Source organism: Platichthys flesus, chromosome 18 (genome assembly GCF_949316205.1).
Source record: "Platichthys flesus chromosome 18, fPlaFle2.1, whole genome shotgun sequence".
NCBI classification, from domain to species: Eukaryota; Metazoa; Chordata; class Actinopteri; order Pleuronectiformes; family Pleuronectidae; genus Platichthys; species Platichthys flesus.
The window spans coordinates 16686831-16711051 of NC_084962.1; the positions used below are offsets into that span (position 1 = coordinate 16686831).

The window sequence follows — 24221 nt, forward strand, 5'->3', positions numbered from 1 at the left end:
TTCGCATCAGGTCAGATCTCTAATTAGTCTGAGGTCACAACCAAACACTTGCATCGCGTTCCCATGAGCCTCTGCTGCGATTTGTGATCTGCGAAGCAACTTGTTTGCACTGTGAGCATCTTGGCATGTTGAAATTAGCTCAAATCTTTCACTCGTTTTAACTTAATTCTCCAGAAAATGAAAATAAAGAACATGATTAATTTGTGTGTTGACAATTGAAGTTCATTTATCTCCTTTTTCAATGAAATTAAAATTCAAAATACACAAAAATGGACCGAAACTTTTAACAGGAAAAGTATTTTACTAACTAATTTATTATGTCATTGCGTTAAAAATATGAAAACATTATGAAATTTGAACAATATATATTCCAAACAGACATTTCAGCTAAAAGTGAATTAAAGTACTGAGTGCAAGGTATCCCTGTTGCCAGGAAAAAGGTAAACTACATTCATTTAATTCTTTATTCACCTCCCCTCAGCGGAAAGCGATCACTCCTGCCGTGCTCTGCATAAATAATTCAATCACTTGTTACTGTGGGGCTCATATCAACAAAGCCGGCAGCAATCGTCGGTGCAATATTCTGTTTTTTATATTCGGTTCCCCGACAGTCGACACTTTCAGCTCTCCTGTCTGTGGACTTCAGCATGGATAATAGGAAATCCTGGGCAATAGAAACGGGGAATTGCAGTCGCTGGCTGAGGCGTCGCTGGTAGAAAAGTGATGATTTGATACGCATGAGGATCCTGCCCAGCGGTGCCATGTGTCTGCCCACAGATAGCACTTGGGGGGTGGGGGGGGGGCATATTTGAAGAGCCGCCGGCCACACACAAAGAAATCGAATGGTTTTACTGCTGCTAAGTGTCAATCTGTGTGTTTGCGTGACGACTTTCCCGCCATTTGCCACCTGTAGGTCTCACACGTGAACCCGGCGGGGACAAGCCCTGTTTTCGGCTGCGAATTAAGTTCAATTCTACCGAGTGATCCTTCGTGTCACATAACCATTCATTTGGATTTGATTTTTCTACCCGAGTGTTGTTGCTTTTTTTGTTTATTCTTTGCCGTGGCAGATGTGTTATGGTGGATGGCAGCTGCAGAATGGAGGCGCGCAGCTTGCTAAGTGATTCACCCTGCTCCTGGCGTCTCCGTTACCCCATGAGTCTTTTCACTGACAATGTTTTCATTTCTGTTTTGCTCTATGTGTAACTAGAGTGGCTGGCTCGGTGCTTTGACAGCTCTGTCAGAAGGATGACGGCGACCGGTTGTCTCTCGGAGCGCGAGGGGGTGAGAGAAGCTAATGGGGCGTTCGGAGGCCTATTTCATTTCCAGGACCTGTTTGCTGCACTTGTTCTGAGGAGGAGGAGGATATGAGACTAAAAATCACATTTCAGATGGATGCGTTGACGTCTGATACAAAATCCCCCTGATTGATGCCGTGTGTGAGCAGCTTCTGATGATATCCGCTGCCATTTCTATCAAATGCACGAACTGGAAATGACGCCGTTGAGTTTGGAGCTACAGTCACATCTCCTGACGGGGGAATCGCTGTTTTGTTCACTGCTGTCAAACAGCACTCTCGTTCTTCACCAAAATACCCCATTAGGTTCTCTCAAACAAATGTTCCATTTCTCCCTCCTCCTCCTCCTCCTCCTCCTCCTCCTCTCGTCTTCTCTCCCTCTCTCTCTCTCTCTTTCTCTGCCTTTGAGTCATTCATAGTGTTGATTCCACCTCTGGAGAAATACATCAGGCATAAGGCCCTTTTTCTTTCATCAAGGCTGCAGCTTTAAAGTAATTTCCCCCCCTCTCATAGGGAGCCAAATGGAGATGAGAAGATGTCGATCCTCTCATCTCTTTGTCTGTCCCCTTTGATCTCTTTCAACACGAATTCCCAATGCACAGAAAGAAAATTGGATTTTTTTTTCCTCCTCTCCTGTCTTTCTCTGGAGCATGGTTGATCATACGAAATTGACCAGAAATGACTCCTAATGACCCCTGTGTTTTACTCAAGAAAAGAAAAAAGAATACCCCAAAACACACTCATGGCCACCATCACCCATAGTGCATTTTAATGAAGGATGAATAATTCAGGGTGCACTTGTAGATGGTAATAGCCCAGTGTGCCAATGGTGTGAGCATCTTCATGGAGGCACAGCCGAGGAGGTACAAAGCTCTCCGCGGTGCCTCCTGCGTGCCGGTGTGTCTTGTTGTCTGTGGCATTAGCAGACAGCGGTTGTGATTTATCTTGTATTCCCAGCGCAGGGGCCCCCGCTCTCTCGCTGGAAAGGTTAAAGCATACAGCCTGGAGGCGGTACTACAAAGGTCAACACGCAGTTTAGGAATGAGGAATAGGAGGACAGGGAGAAGGACGGAGATGAAATGTACCCCTCTCATCTCGCCGGCCCGCTCACATGCCTCTGACATCGTGCAAACACACCCCTCTTACCGTCTGCAGCAAAGGCTCGGCAGCATTTATCCTTCAGTTCTCTCCATCCTTTCTCCCCCCAACCCGTCCTCCTCCTCCTCCTCCTGTTCTTCGTATCGCCGCTTCCCTGTGATACCTCCAATATCACAAGCTGTAAAAAAAATAGCTGACCTTGACGAAGACATCTCCGGAGATGGTACACGGGGAGGGGGGAAAAAGGGGGGGGGGGGGGGGGGCACTATAGGGAAATGATGGTGGGTAACGAAGGGAAACTGTAAACAAAGAGCGTGGATTTAATGGACCCCCACAAGCCTGGATGTGCTGAGGAGGAAGACAGTGAGAGACACAGCTGGTTATAAAAAGCAAGGCGCTGGGCCATTAAAGAGGAGCAGGAGAATAGAGAGACGGCTGTGAAGGAACACCAGCGTGTTTGGTGAGTCAGATGTGTTGAGGTGATTAATCTGCTCTGGCTGTGTTCTTCACAGGCCTGGGGGGGGAGCGAGGATTCAACAGCACAAGGTTTCCCCCTTGTGGGCGGAGATGAGAACGGACGGAATGAAGAGAAAAGGCATTTTTCTCTTCTGTCATCAGATGTCACATCATCAGATCTTCCACATGTTTGAGTTCAGGCCTGAAGACAGCTACAGGCCAATTGTCAGACTAGGACACAGCGCCACCTACTGGGAACAGAAAATGTCTCTTTCTCTTCTCCTACAGCAGGTTTCACAGATGAGCTTCAGATTTGGTATTGTGAGAAAAATGGTCTTTTGATTTTCCAGAAGCAACACTGCAATGGTAAAGCATATTTTTTCATGTAGTTTAAAGCAATTTTTAAGCTTGAAAACTAACAAATTCCCTAAAATGTGTAGGGGTTATTTGGTCAATGAAGGGGGATGGTGTTCGTCCCTCACCTGGCTCTATATGCAGTGGGATCAATAAGTCTGAGACCACTTTCACTTGAATGGGAAAATGGATTTTAGCCTTTTGGAAACCACTGTATGTGCATATGTGTTGATGTTTATACTGAGAAGCTTAGAAGCCAAAGATATGTCTCTTGTTAACCGATGTTTGTACCTTTGCACCATACGCGTTCTAAATGACGAATGATGATGGGTGTTGATTTCAATATTAATTAAGAAAGTGTTTCAGCACCAGAACAGTTCAAGAAACTAATACATATATATGTATTTAAGGTATAAAGATAGATAGATAGATAGATAGATAGATAGATAGATAGATAGATAGATAGATAGATAGATAGATAGATAGATAGATAGATAGATAGATAGATAGATAGATAGATAGATAGATAGATAGATAGATAGATAGATAGATAGATAGATAGATAGATAGATAGATAGATAGATAGATAGATAGATAGTAGATAGATAGATAGATAGATAGATAGATAGATAGATAGAAGCAAACATCTAACCACTCCAATGTCTAGTAGGAAATTATACATACTTTAATGCCAATATGATATGTTTATTTTCCAATCAAGTAAAACATTTAAGACATATTTAAAAAAAATCCAATCCAAGATTCATAGAGATTAAAAAGGGCAGTACACTTATATCGGGGCTAAAAATAACGAGTGATATGCACATAGAAGAACATTTTCCCCGTTCGAAAGCAATCAGTGCCTGGCTCTAGACGTACTCCAGAGGAAACGAGCTCAGAAGACTCCCCCTGGCCGTGATGTACAGAGTGAGAACACACAGACGAACATGAGACCTGCCAGGTTACGAGTCAATACAAGGAGGTATCTGCACTTTAAACTGCCTTGGTTGGATTTGAGGTTCTTTAGAGGTCCAACGGTTCAGTATGATTTCATGTACATAAACACAATAAGAATCCAACAAAATACAGTTCAAAAAACAAAACAATAGTCATCATCCCCTTCAACACATTGTTCTCCAGTCAAGGCAAAGCACAGAGCAGTTGAGGTATGTGAACTTCAGTCATCTGGGATCATGGCGTGATACATCCTGTCCGTCTCCAAAGGCGTTTCATACATCTTTAATGATAATTAAGGTTTTCATATTCATTACATGAATGTAGGCCTATTTTCTATATCATTCTTGGGTCTTCGTGTAGTTCTTGGACCAGGTGTGCGTGTTTTTTATTCAACGAAAACAGACTTTTCCTTCAATTTACACATACAATTCACGTTATTCTAATTTAATTAGCGTTGAGTTTTTGTCCAATGAAAACCGTGCATTGCCAGATTTTGTGATTTGGACAAACTGAATGTGTAAAGTCTATTTTTAAAAATTAGAATTTCAACTTCATGCTCAATGGAAAAATTACCATTGGCTTGACTTAGCTTAACCATTAACAGGAAACAGCTAACTTAGCTCTCTCTGGCATAAGCATTAGGGAATGCATGCTAATAGCCAGCAGCTGGTTAGCTTAGCTTAGCACAAGGTCTGTTATCAGCAAGTTGGACTCCGAACAAGGGTAAGCTAATATTTCTGCTTAATTAGAATCTGTAGTGTTGCTTTAATAAGGTGTAAAGTAAAGATAAGATTAAACAGACTGAAAAATGTTGGTTTAGCCTTTTTCACAAATGTTAAAAAACCTTTTCTTGATATTTGGAGATGCACGGTTTTCACGGGACAGCAACAAAAATCTAAAAATCTACTTTAAATACAGGATCATGAGACCACAAAGATATCAAGGATGAATTTCATTTTTTAGAAAAGAAACACAACGACAGAGAAACCCTTATTTCACTACATGTTCAAAAAGTTTCCTGATTTATCCCAGTTTCTCAACAAACATATGAGCGGATCAATCTTCCATCTTTTCCCTCTTCACTATCGGAAGTGAGTCTCAGATTGGTATGAAATCCAAATTAACTTTGTGAGAACACTGATTGTATTCCTCAGTATATACTGTGTCTGTGTATCAGAGTATATCTGACACACCATGCTCACTGGTCAAGGTTTTGCTGAGCTACAACCGGTACACGCGTGATCAGAAATGTTCCATGTTGGGTAAAACCTTCTGCAACATTTATGATGATTGCATGGATGGGAGTCTTTGCATGTGTCGTCTCATGTTTGCAGGATTAATAAGAAAGAGTGGGAAATATTTAAAAAACACCAATTTGTCATCCTACATGCAGCCTCGACAAGCCATGTGATTATTTTTAAGTTAAGGGGATTATTTCCTCGGTTGCGTTGAATACTGAACAGGACAATAAACAAGAGATCAATCAGTAGTTACATCGATTGGAAGAAAATATAAAGCCACTAAGAACAATAATATTACTATATTTGACTGTGGTTGTGTGTTTTGTTCATAACTGGCGAAACTCCATAGTGATTCTCTCGACTGTAATACTGAAGCAAAAAAAACAAAAAAACAATCTTTAATGTTATGAGTTAGTTTTTTTTAAAGTAATGATAATAGTCATCTTCATAAACCTTGCTTTTTTTAAGAATGACGTCTATGCAATGTCACCATTAGTACAAAAATCTACTGATTTCATGTTAAGTGTTCACAATGCAACAAGAAGGGGCATCGTCTCCAAACCACATAGAACATCTGATTATCTGGGGCCGGTAAAAACAAAGAAGAAGAAGAAGAAGAAGTCTGACACAAGGCCGTTAACACAGAGCCCAAAAAGAAGAAAACATCTATTTGGTAATAAGGTCAGACAAACTAAAAGATAAGAGAGATAGGCAATCCTATCCTTCTCCAACTTCAGCCCGTCACATCAAGTGGTTACAAAAAATGATAAAATACTTACAAACTAAAAACAACAGTACATGTCTTTTCAAATATGTGTTCACACAGAAATGTAAAATATCTCATATTTATCAACGAGCGGAGGTAAACTCACTGGCTAGTCTGCAGCTGTGTACGTGATGAAGGGTTTACACCCCCGGTACAACACGGAGCTGGCAGATAGAACCTCACCCTGGATGTGTGAGGCAAACACGCCCCATTCTGAAAACTTCACAAGGGCCCTTTTTGATTGTAAGATATATTTGGAGTCACGAGTGATGAGCCTGCATCGAGGGCTGATTCGTTGAAAATGCCGCGAGACTCTAGTGCGATGATTGGCAATTCAATTAACACACGACTGCATGGAGGAGGTAGAGGGGCCTGGGAGGAGGTAAAGAGTGTGTGGAGGAACAGCGCGGATGAGGTAGGCTTTTGCTGTAAACAAAAAAAGAAGAGTTTCTGCAGTAAAAAAAGAAAAGAAGGAGAAAGTAACTTCTGTAAAATCTGGGGAGGAAGACCAGGGGAGTCTGTGGCAACACCAGGGAACGTCTCACACGACACCTCGGTACAACAGAGACCTGCTGCTAACCATACAAGCTCATCACAACATATACAGAACAAAAGGAAAAAAATAAGAAATGCACAACTATGTGTAACTCAAGAGGTAGTTGCTAATATCAGTACATGAACTGGTTACATACGTCTCGTAAACCATTGCTTAACAGAGTTTGCCGAGTCAGTCAGTGGATGATTCCCAAAAGAACACAATACATTTTTTTTTTGGTTAATTCCCTGAGAACAGTTCATCATCCTGAGAGGAATTGTGTGTAGAAATGTAAAAAAATACATCATACAAAAGAAAGATGTTGTTTCCGTAGAGGTCAGAGCGTTGCCTGTGCTCCTTCTGTAGTTTGGTCTTTTTTGTGTCATGCTGCATTGTTGAGATTCGATTTTTAACGCACGCACACATTCAAAAAGCTGTACATAAACATTTAAAAAAAAACGAGTCAGCACGTCTTAACGTTAAATGCCTTCGAAAAAAAAAAGCCAAACTCTTTGGTATAGAAATATACCCAGAAAAAAGTTGGTTGTCTTAGTCGAGCTTCGTTTGAGAAAAAAACACACAAGCTTGAGATCATCATACAAAGTTATTTGATTTGTCAGAACATTAAGATACGACCCCGGCGTAAACTTTGTGAGGAGTCGGCTTCCGGGGGTGAGCTCTTTTCACATTCAATACGGTCAGAGAAGAGTTGTAAGGTCACAGATAAGTGCCACTAAAGCCATACTTGGGATTCAAGTTGTACCAAAAGCAGCACGCCATCTCTCTCTCTCTCACTTTGTCTCTCTGTCTCTCTCTCTCTCTCTCTCTCTCTCTAGGGAGCCTGAGCTGCGCCTGGCTGGTGCTGACTTACAAATGGGAGGCACAGATGGAGGAGGAGCAGGTGTTTGGATCGTACTGTCAAACAGCTGGGAGAGCAAACGGCCCGGTGACATTCATTTTTTCCCGAGAGGAAAGGAAACTGGTGGCGGTATTAAGTTAGCAGAGCAGCTGTTGTGATGCTGTCACCTGCGATAAGAGCCGGACGAGTCTGAGGTGATCATCGCCGATCTGAGGTTATCGATAAGATGGCGTGATGATAAAAAAACGTTGTCGTGGATGAAAATGGTTAAATAGAGAGAGAGAGAGAGAGAGAGAGAGAGAGAGAGAGAGAGAGAGAGAGAGAGAGGGGGGGGGGGGGGGGAGAGAGAGAGAGAGCAGTAGGTTTTCACACGACAATAAAAAGTATCCCACGCAATACACACGACTAGTCACCTACGTCTGAGCTAACTCCTTATATAAGCATTACTTAAAATCAAGAGAATTTCAATTATATCTTGAGGCTTTAACGTATATATTAATGACATATACTATGATTTTATAAACTGTAAGTTATTAAAAGCTAATTATACAACAATCATAAGTGGAAATCTAACAATCGATACAATCGGTAACTATGATCTAACGTTATAATATGATGTGGTTTTTTTTTTTCTTTTGCTAAAGGCGTGTCTATCTATCATGGTAGGAAACCGAAGGGTTAATGATGTTGACCGGCCCGTGAAGAAGAGGTGCAACAGTCTGACAGTTTTTACACACACACACACACACACACACACACACACACACACACACACAAACACAGACACAGACACAGACAAACACACTCTGTCAGTCGTGCACCACATATCCACGCTCTTTTGACAATCAGGTGGTCCAGTCTATTTCAGGTAAGAGAGAGGTATGTAGTGAGTGTGTCAAGAGCAGCAGCTCACGTGTTGTTTAACAAAAATTACAACAATTAAAAATTCCCTCTGGAATCAGTTTCCCTTGAGATCTTTAGAAGCCGAGCGAACGATCCTGTGGGTCTGGATTATCACTCAGAGGGTCTCGAGCTTTTAAGGAGTTTTCTTCTAATCCCACGTTAAACGAGTTTCCGTGTGTGCACTCTGATTTCGTTGGAACGATTTTGGGTCGACGGGATATTAATTTGCGGCTTTTAAAAAATAAAAAACAAATGTGACCACATCTGGGAGGAAAGGGCATTCAAGATGGCCAACACTTAGGTCCGAGGGGGGGGGGGGAGGGGAGTAAGGAGAGGAGAAATAAAGATTCACACCACGTTGTTTCACTCTCCAGCTGCACTGATTGAAACAAGAACAACAGTCATTCCCTGCAGTCACCATTCCAGCGGTGGGTGCCATAGCAGCACCAGATGACAACCGGTCGCACACATTCACACTGGTCCGTACCCCACTGATGGTTGCCATAGCTGCGCTGGTTAGAAATATCAAAACATTAAAAGCAAATAAAATAAAAGTAAAAGAAATTAAGACCTCCCATTTCTTTTCACAGGTGCGAGGTAGATGAGGGGGTGGGGGGGGGGTGGTGGGGTGTTCAGGTATCCTTGATTGAGGGGAGACATGAGGGTCGGGGGGTAGCGGTGAATGGATTCACCTCTGCAGGGCAGTTTTCAGGATTTCCTCCACCTCTGGGTCCGGGGGCCGTGGTGTGTGTGGGGCTCCTCGGGGGAGGAGGAGGAGCCCTCCAGGGGAGAGGAGCCGGAGCGCTCCTCCTCCTCCTGGGGGCCGAGGTAGGGCCCGGCCCCTGGGCTGGTGGCCGAGGTAGACGCGTGTTGGTCCTGAGAGCCTGTGGGGGGCGCCAGCGCCTTGTGGGGGCACTGAGCCACCATGTGCGTAATGCTCTGGCAGTAGTGGCATTTCTTTGGCTGGGGGGGCAGGCCACACTCCTTGGCGTGGTGATCCAGACCTCCACAGTTATAACAGCTATGGGGGGGATGAAGAAACAAGACATGGGATGAGTATATGCAGAGATCATCACTACATTATTTTCATGAATAGAAAAATACAATTGGTAGAGATTCATTTGTAAGTGGAAGTTATAATTTCCATCAGAATAAAAACATGTGGCTGAATATGATCTTTTCTCAGCCCTTCGAAAATATCTGCTCCCACTTGGATTCACCACCAGATGGCGGTATGACACACGCTATGGCTCTCTCGCAGTGTGAGTGGCACTCTGTGACGTGCCAGACTCCACCATGTTATTAAATTTGACAAGAAACACTGGAGTGCTGAAAGGGCAGCAGCGAGATCTGCACCTGTCACGACTCCACCAGTCCCTCTGGCACGGTGTCAGATTAAATGGACATCCATTGCTTTAGGCTTCAGATGCTCTTATCTAGTTTTATTGTTGGACTGCTGCTCAATTCTTAATAACACTTCATAGGTTAATCTAAAATTCACAATTTGAATACATCATTATTTCCTGTTGGTTTTAAATTAACAGAAAAACAAACTCATGTTGTCCGAAAGCAGCTGAAGCTCATGGATCAGTGGATCAGGATTTTCAGATGAATCTGATTCGACAGCCTAACGTACAAAAATAGCACGAACAAAGTAAACATGTCAGCATATTACTTCCACTACATAAGAAAACACAGCTTTTACTCTAAAGCTCAGTTCAATCTTTGTTGCCTCTGTAAATTACTTGCATTATCTCCAGGAAGCATTTAACAATAGTTCTTTCTTTCCCTCCAATTAAAAATTAACTCCTGTGGAGAATTAATTAAACAAAGAAGAATAAGTATCTGGCATCTGTTTCTTATAAATCAAGAACAGTGTCTCTCTGGAAAACAAGTTGTGGTTATTGAATAAATAATATTTAGGGGAAGGTTTAAAAATGCAAATAGCAGGTTTGCTAACAACCTAGATTCACTGAACTGGGACTAAATTAATTGTATTACAGATACTTTGATGATTGATCTTTAAATTAATTAAAAATATGCTTTTTTATATCAAATCAATCGGTAACAATGGAAAATACATTATTCTATCAGCATTTCATTACAAAAACAAACAATTATAATAATAAAGGTTTCACTTTATTATTAATAATTAATTAAACAAGAGGGTAAATATAAAAACATGGTTTAATCAGTTATTTGCATCCAAACCCTGAAAACTATCGACATCTTAACATTTACAGAAAATATTACAGTCGGATATTAAATCAAATTGTTCTTGGTAACAATATTTGTGCAATAAAGAATAATGAGCACATAATGCAGCACTAATGCCAGAAACTTTATTGATACTTTTTCACACTGCTCAATAACTTGTTTTATCTTAAGATGTTTTATAAATTAAGAATCATTTAAAAAGAATATTAACTTTGATATTTTGTATTGATGGATTTTTATAATTCATGATTATGAACTAATAATAATGAACTATATGAAATAATAAGAACAATAAAAAAACACATTTGATATATCTTCAACCACCAGTTTTAAAGATCCTCCTTTTGAACTAACTTTCATAATCAATGTCTTATTACTCACACACATGCACATCAAACACAATTGAGAAAGCTGTGATCTGAGGAGCACCAGTGCAGAGACTGGACCACACAATGGTTTTTATTGCATGACAGAGTGACCAGCAGGGGTCAGAGCAGCTAGAGATGTCCCACTGAGCGTGCTCACAAAAAAGCCGGATGATATCTACCTTACATCTCTGAATCGGATCCACCCTCCACCCAGAGGCAGGAGCTTGAGACACTTGACCTAACTCTGGATCAATTATCCCCAATAAGCTGAATTATTCAGCTGTGTAAAACAATCAGGGAGCCGTCTCTCCCCGATACTGTTTCTCCCTTTCAGACTAAAGCATCTCTCTTCACACCTCCGACAGAAACCGGTCGGCTCCGGGGTTCCTCCGAGGTCGCACCACCAAAACAGAGCTTGGACTTTTGAGTGATGCCTTCCTACAGCAGATGCAGCACTCTGCTCGGCTCTGCCCAGCAGGGGTTTGCAGTACATCAAATGAAGGCACGCTCTGTCCGCCTCCTGTGCTCGAACCACCGGGCCTTTTCAAGGAGCTCCATATGACTCGAGCAAAATCACCCTTCAGGATTTGGCTGAGGAAAAAAACAATTGATTGACCTACCGCCACATTGAGACGCATATAGGGCCAGGCCGTGCCTCTAATGTAAAAGCCTGCAAATTGATTTGAAATAGCAGCAATGGAAAGCAAAGTGCCCTATTCAATACCTTATTATGGCGCACAATAACCATAGCAACAGGCATGTGCTCGAGCAGATTGAATAGATTTGATCTATAATCTCAGCCCACTCAGAAAAGGCTTGGTGCAGTGGGATGATTGTGTGTACAACATGTCTTCTACTAAGCAGCTCTGCCCTGCTCTGGAAAATGAAGCGACCAGCGCTCACACACAAAATACCACATTGCTGCAGACACAGAATCACGAGAACACAGATTTAATTTTTCCTTGTTATCATCACACTCACCGGTCTACCTTTGGTTTGCGCTTCGGGAGTGGGACCTTCCCCTTGGGTCTCCTCTCGCTGCCGGAGCAGGGTCCCCCACCTGGTCCCGTCACCCGCAGGGACTCCAGGCCCTTAGAGGACTTCTTGTAGGTGAACTCCACCTGCTCACCCTCCTTTAAGCTGCGGAAGCCCTCCATCACCAGTTTGCTCTGTGGGGGGAAAAAAAAGAAGCAATTAGCTATTTAACAGAGATTTAAAAATAAAAGACAATTAGTCACACCAGAGGGTAAAAGTGCAACAAAAGTGACTTACATGCTCTCTCATTTTAGACTCAATTGATAAGATATAATCTATATAATAGGAATTTTAATAGAAAATATCATAAAAACACATTTCAGTGTAAAAGCTGAAACAATCTCTGAGTCATTTCAATGATTTTGTAACTCACACGTCCTTGAGAAGTGATGAATAATTTGGGATTTAGTTAATGTTGATCAAAAATCTCAAAACACATCAATCTAAAGGTTTTAAATACACAGTGGTATCTGTTTTACCTTCACTGGTTCTAATGGGTATTTTTATTTTAACTTCAAATAATGAAACGGAACCTACAAAGGCTGCAAATGCTTTACTGATAAATTGTTTAAAAATAGCTTTTTGTAACGAGATGACACGATTCAGTTATTCACGTCCACATCCATCAGATCAAAAAAAGTGAACAGATACAATGTGTGAGTGAACAAACAACCATCCAATCAACACTTTGTCTCCAACGAACTGTCACACGAGAGACGAGACTTATCAACACGTGCATGTTGCTCTGGAGGCTGGTTGCTGCAGCACACACACACACACACACACGAGCAGGGCGAACACAGGAAGACGTCATTTTCAAACATGGTGGATCAACTGTATGTGGTTTGAACCAACTGTCGAGGCAGCCTGAGCACAGAAGGACTTGCTGTTCTCCCTTTATCTACCTTTCGCAGAAACACCACTTCCTATTCTTTCTTCGGGGAAAAAAAAAAGACGAGATTGTCTTTTCCACCGGTGCAATCATTTCCCATCAGCCCCTCCACCATCTGTCTTATCTACATGATCGGAATCATTGATTTGGTTAGTGCATAACCACCGAACAATGATTTATGTCTCGTTGATCACACAGAGGAGACGACTGAGAGGCGCTGGATCCTCGACCTTCATGAATCGCACCCACCCCTGCAGATCTTGGCATGTAGGTAAACACACACCCACACGAGTGCAGAGTGCACAGCAAACCTACCTGCAGCCTACTATACACCCAGTCCTCCCTCCTCTATCTCGATATATATAATACAAAGTGTCTGTGAATGCATGCTCTGCTGAAGGCTGAACAGACACGTGTAGGAGACAGGAAGAGAAAGGAACAAATGATCAGAGGGAATCAAATGTGAAACGAGAGGAAGGAGCGAAAATTAGCTCTGCAGCATTTTTTTTTTTCTATAACGTCTGCGTCGCCGACTGCAATTACAGGAAGCTAAAAGGGCTCTATAGGGGCTTTATTTATAGACGTAATTGAATATGTGAGAGAGACATTGTGGTGTTGATATATAAAACAATGCAGAGTGACTGAAGCTTGTGAAATGATTTCAAACTAAGAATAGAGTCTAGAAATCTGATTATCACTATACAATGAATTTAGATCAAGTCAAATTTTTGAATAAAACAGGGATTAAATAAGAGTGAAAAATATATTTGAAATAGTTTGGGTTTTATTGTGTGTTTCTGAAAAACTAGTCTGATGAGAATAAACTTGGTTAAATTATTTTTTAAACCTTTTTTAGTAACTAAAAACCTTATTTTTAAGAAAATAAAAGCATTGGCTTGACACCCTCAACTCAATATGAACACAAACTCTTTATGAATTAAATCTAAAGGCTTTTACTGAATCAGAAACATATCTCAAGAGTTTTTCAATCCTAAACCATTAAAAAAATGTAGTGATGTAAATTTCATACACAATCATATTACTTTGTTTATTATATTAACTTTATTTTACATACAACGTTGATTAAATACCTAAAACTATTTTAAAGACAACATTTTTATTAACGTGAAAATAAGGTTAATACAATTATTTCCGGTTGATACTGTGAGAACTGAAAAATGTATACTTGTGTATACTGTGGAGAAGGGGGATTTACAGAATTCTGTTGTGTTTTTTGAAAACTTTAAAGTGAATAAACCCATGGACACAGATTTGTCTTGTTTTAATTAATTGTAAAGAAATGTCGATATTAGGTGTTTTCTATATTTTATCTTTTATTCAATCAGTCTTGAGTAAATATCTTACTAAGGTATAAAGTAAAATTCAAGAGGCACTATCAAAAGAAAGAACTGCTTCAAATGAGTGAAATTGAATTAAAAACTTTATTTAATTTATATTCTAAAATCTCAATCATCTATATTGCCCATAGGAAGTGTTCACAGATCAGCTGTGACTTCTGCTTTCGGATCAAACTTCTTTTAAACTAGTTACTTACGCACTTTGACATTTACCCATTTTAAAAAGAAAGGGAGAAAAATAACCGGTGTTGAAATATTCAATACAAGTCAATTGCCATAAATTAATGTATTCCACTCGCTCAGAATTCTTCTCCCCTCTCTCCCTGCTGTTTGTGAGGGATCCAGCCAAGGCCACTGTGCTTCTGGTCAATTGCTGACGGACGACTCATTCATGTTGTGCGTTCGGGTATTGGATTTGGCTTTGAGGGACGAGGATGGGGGGAATGCAAAGGAGGGAAAGCGGCAGAGTTTGCACAGCAGATGTTAAGAGGAGGGAAGGAAGCAGAAGGGACGAGGAGCCGAGCCACAGACAAGAGTTGATCTCAAACGCCTGGAGGCTCAGGATTGATCATTTATTAATTTCTCAACCATTTACATTTTTTTAGGAACAAAAAAACACAAGCACCTCAAGCTGTTTGAACATTCGGATTTAAACTGGTTTTATGACTACCACGATTAAACCGGCCAAGTCACAGACAATCCTGCTGCGTAAATCGGTGAAAAGCAAAAATAAAAAAAGAATCGCACCCATCAGCCATAATGTTTTCTGAATAGTGATGAATAACCATCGACTGGTAGCACAAGCTCTTCCTCTTCCTCTCCTGTCCTCATACAAGCAGCTTGTCTCTCCAGGTCAAAGTTGAGTGGTTGTCTCAGCACCCTACCCCCTCTCCAACCCCCTCAATGCCCACAATGCATCAGTGAGGAAACCACACAACCTCTTTTGTTCTGTAGAAATGCAGGAAAACACACATATGCACACACACACATACACACACACTCACACACATGCACAGACCTCCTCCATATAGGATGTGGTATCACTATCATGCATTCGTGTCTTTGAGAGTTTAATTTCTGAAGCAAGACAGCTCAGTCGGCTACATTATGTTATGAGAGGCATCATGTGTATTTACCTGTGTGTGCATGTGTGTGTGTGCGCGTGTGTGTGGATAAACAAAAACAAAAAAGACTTCACAAATCAGAACCTGCAACCCGAGTCCCCCCCCTCTCGGGTGACCTGGCGGGTGTCCTGACCCGTTTCACTTTACGTCCCGGGGTCAGGAAAGGGCAGCGCTCAGGAGAAGGAACGAGGGAACGTCACAGAGAGAGAGAGAGAGAGAGAGAGAGAGAGAGAGAGAGAGAGAGAGAGAGAGAGAGAGAGAGAGAGAGAGAGAGAGAGAGACAGGGAGGGAGGGAGAAGACAAAATGGAGGAGTGGCCTGGAGCAGGGAGGGGGCTATAGCGGGATGAGGGGGCTCGTTCGGGGAAGGAGGGGGGGGGGGGGTTCATGGAAATGCCTCCAGCACATTCTGTTCAGCTCCAGTGGAGGAGCAACTCCTGATCAGTGGCTGGACTTTCGGGGAACCCGGGCACAGAACCCCCAATTGATCAGGAGCCCCACAGGTCAGCGGCAGAAATCCCGAGGGTCAGCGGTGAAGCAGCCCCCCCCCCCCTGCCCGAGCGGGGGACCACACCAGCTCTCTGCCATTCACCACAGCCCCCCCACTAACACATCCTGCAAAACTGAAGAAACTGATCCAACAAAATGGACACCAACTCTAGTATTGCTTGACTTTTCTTTCTAGATTCCTTATATGTAATACATATCTTCCTATAGCTCACTCTCTCTCTCCCTATCCCTCTCTCCCTCTCTTTCTCTGTGTGTGTGTGTGTGTGTGTGCGTAGGAAGGAGGCAGCGATCAATACGGACGCCAACATCCTGGATAGAAATAGCCCTCCCTTTCATTGGCCAGGCCCTCGTCATCACCAGGTCCCAGCAATCAATACAGGAAGCTGTAACATGAGGGGATGGGGAAGTGGAGAGGAGACCCAACAGCTATGGAGGGGCTAATTATGGGATGCTTTAAATCAGAGGTGGCCCACAGAGAGCCAATCACCGCGGATCGAGCTCGCGTTAAGAGGGGAAAGGGTGTGTGTGTGTTCGGGGGTGAGCGCGAGGGAGATGGCGGTCACCATGTGGCGTGGTGCCATTAAGTAGCTTTTTACACACAGGAAATGCTAAGTGGACAAAGCTGGGCCAGATCAGCTCGGATGGACGTCACCCGACAGGACGCGTGTACACCAGAGGAGAGAGAGGGGCGAGGGGAGAAGGAGCGAGAGGAGCCGGGAGCGAAGGGGAGAAAAGAAAAACAAACTCGCAAACACGGCCGAGGAGAAAAAAAAAACACCAACTGAGCCGCTCTCATGGTGACGCTGACATCCCGGCACTCCTCAGCACGTTGTCATTAGTGGCCCTGACCCCTGAACCCCTCCCAACCCCCCATCAAACACTTAAAAGCCTTCATGTCTCCCGTGCCTCAAATTAACAACATCCAACACCCTGCCCCCCCTCCCCACCTCCCCACCTCCCCTGATTATGACCGGGGCAAATATTTGATCCGTGGGGGGGAGTGGGGGGGGGGGGGGGGGGGACACTCGATCATCTCGCTATAGGTTTATCAGCACGAGAGGGGAAGTGAGCCTAGCTGAGGTGATGGGTGATAAAACGCACAACCCTGCCAGTTCACAACCGGATCCCAACGACAGAGCGTCAACATTCTATCAGAAAACACTGGTGTTTGTAACAATAAGGTCAATTTGGACCATTTGAAACTTTCATATTTTATCGATCCCATTAACACAAGCCTTATTTTTATTATTTACATCCTAGGCAGCACTTTTTGTTAAGTTATAAAGATGGATGTGGTTTTCTAGCACATGGTCTGAATCACAGTCGTTGCTTCATTGATTGATTGTGTTACACTCGAACCACATTTGCAGAAGCAAAACAAACAGCAGCTACTGTTTTTGTCCCCGTGTTTGTTTTGGCAATGATCTCAAAACCGCCACAGAAAAACATGTAATGACAAACAGTTGGTCAGTCGTGACCGAGGGAGGATGTGGGTCGTTAACCGCTTTACTCGATAGTCACAGATAAGCTTGAGGAATATTATGATCAAATGGACGTCAACACATTTAGATATAAAAACTGGCTTCGTAAATTGTCTTTGCCCCTTCACATCTTGTCTCCACACGTTATCTTCTCATCAGTGGAAACAGTTTTTAATGTATAAGCAGTATTTAACAACCTTTTCTCTACACTATTGAGATGGAATTTGATAGTCGATTATTTGGATTTCAAAAATCTTTCTGACACATGCAGTGACATAATCCTACATACAGTATATAGAAGTTTTCTACCCTACCAAGGAGATTATGATTTCACTCCTTTATTTGTTGGTTTGTTTTTCAGCAGGATTACGTATAAACCTGGAGGAAGGATGGGATGTGAGCCAAGAAAGAACCCATTAAATGTTGGCATCGATCCGGACAAAAGGTGCAGAGCCAGGATTTAAATTTTCTACCAATTTCCAATCTCATTTATCTGGATGAAAAAAGCAGGTGTATTTTTTTATATATACATTTGTCTGCAATCATTTTGATCATTGTTTTTTTTCAAGCAAAAATGCTTTTTACAGCTGAGAATGCTGTTCCTATTTTTTTTTAATCTATTATTATTTAATTGGGGATTTGATTGTTTTACTAGGATTTTGTATTATTTATCTCATCAGCAAAACTTTAAAATGAGCGCACAAAAAGCCTCTTTCAAATGTTTTGGGTTACTTGCTTTATTAATCAGATAAAATACCAGTAATGTCAGATTGCAGCTGAACTGGCTTCTGTTTGTGTCTCAGGTGACCTGCGGCCTGTTTTCAGCTCCTGTGCCGCTGCCTTCTCCTCCGCCACCTTTCCAATTACCAATCACTTTGCTGTATGTGGCCGGCTCCTCAAAAGGAAGTCATGTGACCGCTCTTTCTCCTTCTCTTGCCTTTTTTGATGTGCAGAAGAGAAGGGTGGGTTGGGTGGTGGAGGTGGAGAAGGAGGCGGAGGCGGGCGGGTGCATTGGTGGGTGGGGGGGGGGGGGGGGGGGATAGTGTGGCTGCAGGAGAGACAAAGCCTGATACTTGCTATCTGGAGGCAGAGATGGGTGGGGCCTGCATGCCAAACGGTGACACGGACCAGAGGTTAATCTCACTAGGGGCCCACTTTAACCTCGCAACACAAAACACACACTCTCCCTCATGCACTCACACATGCATACACACACACACTCAAAAAAACCTAGAACATCTTTGAACGGCTCACACATGTAGACATCGACTACCTGGTTGTTCGAGAACCACGCACACACACACATACACACACTCACACACACCTTCTCTCAGAGGCTCCATAAATTGAACACACACACACACACACACACACTCAGGAGAATAACCACAACAGCAGCAAACTGTTCAACATTTCAAACTGATTACCGACAAAGGGCAAGCAGCCCCCCCACCTCACCGCCACACACCCCTTCACCCCGCCCAACCCTCATGCCTTTTTGTCTTTAAAGAAATTCCTCTTTTAAAGAATGCCTGAGGAGAGAGAGAGGGGGAAAAAGAGAGAGAGAGAGAGAGAGTGCACCCACACACACACTTCCCAGCAGGAACTCACATGCACGCACACTTTACACACGGGGGGGGGGGGGGGGGGCACAGTGAGTGCAGGTAGAGAAAGGGGGTCGACAAACAGAGATAATGAAATGGCCTGTGTGTGGAATCACAGAGCAGAGAGCTGGAGTGGGTGAAGAAGCTTAATTACTCTCGCTCGCCCTCTCACGCACACGCTCACCTTCCGAAAGGAAATGATCAGATAGGAGGTCTGATGAAGAGGCCTCCCAGGAAGAGAACTCGTGGTCGGGCGGGGACCCTCTCGCTGACTCACACACATGCACACACACACACACACACACAGACACACACACACCCTCTCTTACGTCCTGCCCTTCGTCTTTTTTTCGAACCTTTTGCTCATGTTTTCCTCCTCGGCTACCACTAGCACACACCCCCACTTTTTTTTCCCCACATACCCCCCCCCCTCCCCCCCGCCCCCCTTTCTCCTGTCCTCATACTCCCTTTTCCTCTCCCTATAAAAGCTCTTACACCTCTCTCTCGCTCTCTCGATTATCTCTCTCTTTACATTTCAGAGTCAGGAATAACTCTGTTGTCTTTCCAAGGCTCAAATTTGTATTTCTTCAACATGAAATTCCTCCTCATATCATATCATTAATGCAGGAAATATCTCCCGACCTATGCGTCAAGTCAACTCTCTCTTTTTAAACAGCGTGTATTTATGCAGATTTGCTTGTTAGCCCGCCGCTGATTAAAAGTGTTTCTTTCACTGCAATCAGTTGTTATGTTCAGCAGCAGCAATTAGAGCATTTATCAATCAGAAGAAAATGTAACGGCAACAATCTGGTTTCTCAAATCAACATTTTATTCCCTTTGAAAGATAAAACGTCAAACTAATGCTCGATGCAGTGTCGCAAATAAAGATCCTTCTCTGTTTAATTCATGGAAGGAAACTGAATCTGTTTCGGATGAAAGTCCAGTTCTAATACATTTCCATTGGTGAATTGGGAAATTATGATGGACAGTTTTCATTTTTATAAACAATAGATTAATTGAGTAAACAGAGGAATGTGAATTGTGTCGCCCATATTCACAAATCACAGGTAGCCTCATGGGTTTCAGGTACAATAAAGGAAACCATACGGAGAGTTACATGTGAGGGATCCCTTCTCCCAAGACAACAGAAATAAAATAGATGTGAATTAATGGATTTATGTCAAAAGAAAATGTCTGACAGATGATGTGAGAGAGAGGGGGCTGGGGGGGGGGTCTGATCTTATATATCGATTCAGGAAAATAAAAATCAGCTTCAATTGCAGCCGCACAAAAGCATTACAACATTCACACTCTGATCCAGAAAGCCAAACACACACAAACGTAAACACACGGAAATATCATCTATATGTCTGATTGACTCCCGGCTGCCAGCAGACACACAGGAGGAGGAGGAGGAGGAGGAGGAGGAGGAGGAGGAGGAGGAGGAGGAGGAGGAGGAGGAGCAGTCACACAAACTGAGTTAATGAGAGTCTCGAGATGAATGCAAATCCTGGTATGAGAATGCATATCGTCTGCTCTTTGTGCTGAACGACACTTACATCACTGTAAACACAAACTGAAGCCAGAGACGCTGGGCTGTACAAACATTGTTTTCATTATATTCTCGTCAATCATGAACGATTCACAATTTGTAACATTCTAAGAATTAAACCACAGCTACACACGGTTCACGAAAATCCTAATCTAGAGCAGAAGCTTGACTTCATCTCTACACCTGATTATTATCAGAGCACCTGGACCGAGCCTGTTGGACCACATCGTTCTTCAGAAAAAAGAAAGGAACCTACATGGCCCATGCAGCCACATCCTACAAGCTTCTGACACACACACACATGTTTATTTGACTTGTGCTGCAGCTCTTCAGGCTGGTTCCCAGACTATAGACCACCACTCCCTCTTCTCCCCCGACTGATTCACTGCTAAAACATCTCTGACGAGGAGCAGAGAAATGTGGAGCCTGCACGTGTGGAGTCAGTCGACAGAGACACGACCCGACCGTATTGATCCACAGCTGATCATCAGCCGGCTGCTGGGATTCAGCCTCTGCTCATTCTCACAGCAGGGCTCACAAATGAATCATAATTAAAAATGCGATATATGATGTTGACACGATGATGCACATTCATGCCAACAACCAGAGAAGGTCAACGTGTAGCTTAAACAAAATATGAACCCTGAACTATATCTGACAGCTGACTGCACGACTGTTTTTTAAAATCTCTAAATAATTAAATAATAATAATAAACTTGGCCCAAATGTCCCCTAATGAAACCAGATTAAACTCAGTAGATCCAAATCTTTATTTTGATCCGCACCAAATTGCACACACACGTAAATATCAGTCATCAAAAAATGTCAGATGATTTTCTTCCAAAATCGAGAAAACAATGAAAAGTTCTTTTCTGAATCATTCAGCATCCGTATACCAATACTTTGTGGTAATCCGTCCATAATCCTGGTAACAATCAAACATAACTTCCTCAGTGGAGGTGGTCAATGTCAGGATAAATGTCAAATAAAAAAGAAAGTCATAGGTTAATTAAAAAATAAGGGGGAGTGAATGTGTTGACAAATATCACAGAGAAATAACAAACACGGCAGAGTCACAGATCCAATTTCATCAAAGCAAACAAAAAACATCATTATTCAAGCAATTCAAGAAAAACAATCCAAACCCAGTCAATTTTCTAATTTTGGCCCAATCACACCACAGATATTGAAGTTCCACCTCAGAGAAATGGGCTGATGAGGAAATTGATCAATGCCGGAACCCAACTGCTCAGCACAGCATCCAGTGAGACCCCAGGAGGAGGAGGCGTCGACACAGAGAGATCCTCATCATCCTCACTCACTCCTTCCTCCTCCTCATGTATTTTAAAGCCACTTTATGGGGTGGTAAAGGGGGCGATTTAACAGGAGGAGGTGGGGGGGGGGAGCTGAAAGAAGGGAGGGACGAATAAGTCGAAAACAAGGCCTCTGAAATGAACTCCTTGCACTGTAAATCAACAGTGGGGGGGCAGGCTGCAGGTCACTGGAGTGAGGAGAGGGTGATGGTTTGGAATAAATCAGCAACACACAACCTGCAGCCCCCCGATGTCACAACCTGGTCTGAGGGACGCTCTGTTGTGTAGTTCGGGCAGGAGTGTGAAAATAACCGTGTCAAAGCCACATGACGTTTCACAAAGCAGGGGGGGGGGGCCGTGCAGGAGGGAGGGACGCCGCTGGACGCATGTGGCCTCGAAGAGGAAGCCCAACGTGTTGTTTTTCTTTTCTTTCTTCAGGCCCGTGCACGACACGTGATTACACAGTAACGTGTCGAACAATGCAAAACATCCGGATGTTGCCTGACATGCAAAATAAAAGACCGAGGGAGAACAAGGGGCATCGGAGGAGTGACAGGGAACGTGTTCAGAGGAACTGTGCGTAATTCGCTGCTTTTGTGCGTATCCCCAACACATCCTGGAGGAGGCCAGATTGTGTAGACTGGATATTGCATCGTGCTTGATGTGTGTGTTTGACTTTTCTGTTTCTTACTTGGTGGACGAACACATCCAGAGGCGGATCGACCGGGCTCCCGTCGCTGCTCGTCAGTGAGATAAATCCAAAGCCCATCCGGACGTTGAACCACTTGCAGAAGCCGGTTCCCGACAGGACGTGAGGCCGCGGCCGGTCCTCCTGCTCGGCGGCGGGCTCTTCTCCGCCACCTCTACCCGGCCCTCCTGGAGACAAGGGGACGAGAGAGCGGGTTAGGATCATTCCACACACACACACGGCCTTTGGATCACGGGGGGGAACCCACCTCCATGCATGCGCGCACCCTGTTTTATATAAGTTTAGCAGGGTTACAACTTCAAGAGGCGCGTGCGTGTGTGGAGGGGAAGGGGGAAATCCCCAGGCACTTGCAAACGCGAAGGTTTCCTGTGTGCTACTGGTCCAGCCATCACACCGGGGCGCGTGGTGCTCTGATCCTGTGTGCATCAAGACACACGCACGCACGCACACACACACACACACACACTCTCTCTCGCTCGCCCTCCCTCCCTCTCTCTCTCTCTCTCTCTCTAAAGAAAGTCGTTTATTTCTCCATGACAGATGTCTGCCTCTGGCTCGTGCACAGGTCCACTCGTGCAGGGCTGCATGGGGTCCAGAAGGCAGGTGTACACAGACACACACACACAGAGACACGCGCACATACACATCCACACACACACACACACACACACACATGCTTCCTGGAGCTACTGTACAGCTCTGACAAATCCATGCAGAGAAGCTCGCTCTCTGAACGCGATGCTCTGTTGTTTTTTTTGTGTTAAAGATTTGGAACAATAATCACGTTGCACCTTGCCTCCCCCCCCCCCCTCTCTCTCTCTCTCTCTGCTCCTCTCTTCTCTTCCTCCTATACTCCTACCACTCCTCCCTCTCCTTCTCCTCCTCCTCCTCCCCCTTTACTTCCACGCGCGTAGCAGATTCAGGGAGAGAGAGAATGAGAGAAAGAAAAACTATGAGCGCGGCGGAGGAATAGAAAGAAGGAATGAATAATGATAGAGGTAATAATTGAGGATTCGTAACCTTCGGCCATGTTTCCCCGCGGACCCTCTGCGCCCAAGTTGCGTTAGAGAAGCTTCCTCTGCGAAGACGGGCTGCGGCGGTCACCATTAATCCGACATCCTCGATCCCAGCGGTCACCAGTTCCGCTCGCATGGTCCGAGGTGCGTTCTGCCTCCAGATCCGTGGATCATGTCTCTCTCTCGTCCCTTCGATCCCTATCTCCACTCACACCACCTCTGTACTGTTCTCTCTCTCTCTCCCTCCCTCTCTCTCTCTACCTCTCCCTCCCTCCTTCGCTCTCATTCGCTCGCGAGTTGGCTGTGCCCGTTCCCGTCGCGAGAACACGTGACTCCGCCAATTACACGCTCCCCTCGCCCCGCGATTCCCGGGTCGAGGGGAGTCGCACCCGCAACCGTCAAACACAACGTGTCGTGCGATTAGGAAATACAACAAGTCATATTTTGCAACACAACAACATTAGGGCAACTACACGCTAGGTGCAATATCACTTTGGCTCAGTCGCAATATTAACATGCATGTGCAACAGTACAACTTTTCGCATCATATAATGTTATATTACATGTGTAATATTACT

The 24221-nt window shown here is 43.7% G+C and overlaps 1 protein-coding gene across 1 annotated transcript; it reads right to left on the reverse strand.

Moving 5' to 3' along the window:
• Positions 1-9174: 9174 nt before the first annotated feature.
• lin28b (lin-28 homolog B (C. elegans)) lies at positions 9175-23111 on the reverse strand. Its single transcript, XM_062411832.1, has 3 exons — positions 22610-23111; positions 12033-12220; positions 9175-9487 (listed from the first exon to the last, which is right to left on the reverse strand). Exons 1-3 carry the CDS (start codon positions 23051-23053, stop codon positions 9175-9177), a joined length of 945 nt encoding a protein of 314 aa, XP_062267816.1. The 5' UTR covers positions 23054-23111.
• Positions 23112-24221: the final 1110 nt, after the last annotated feature.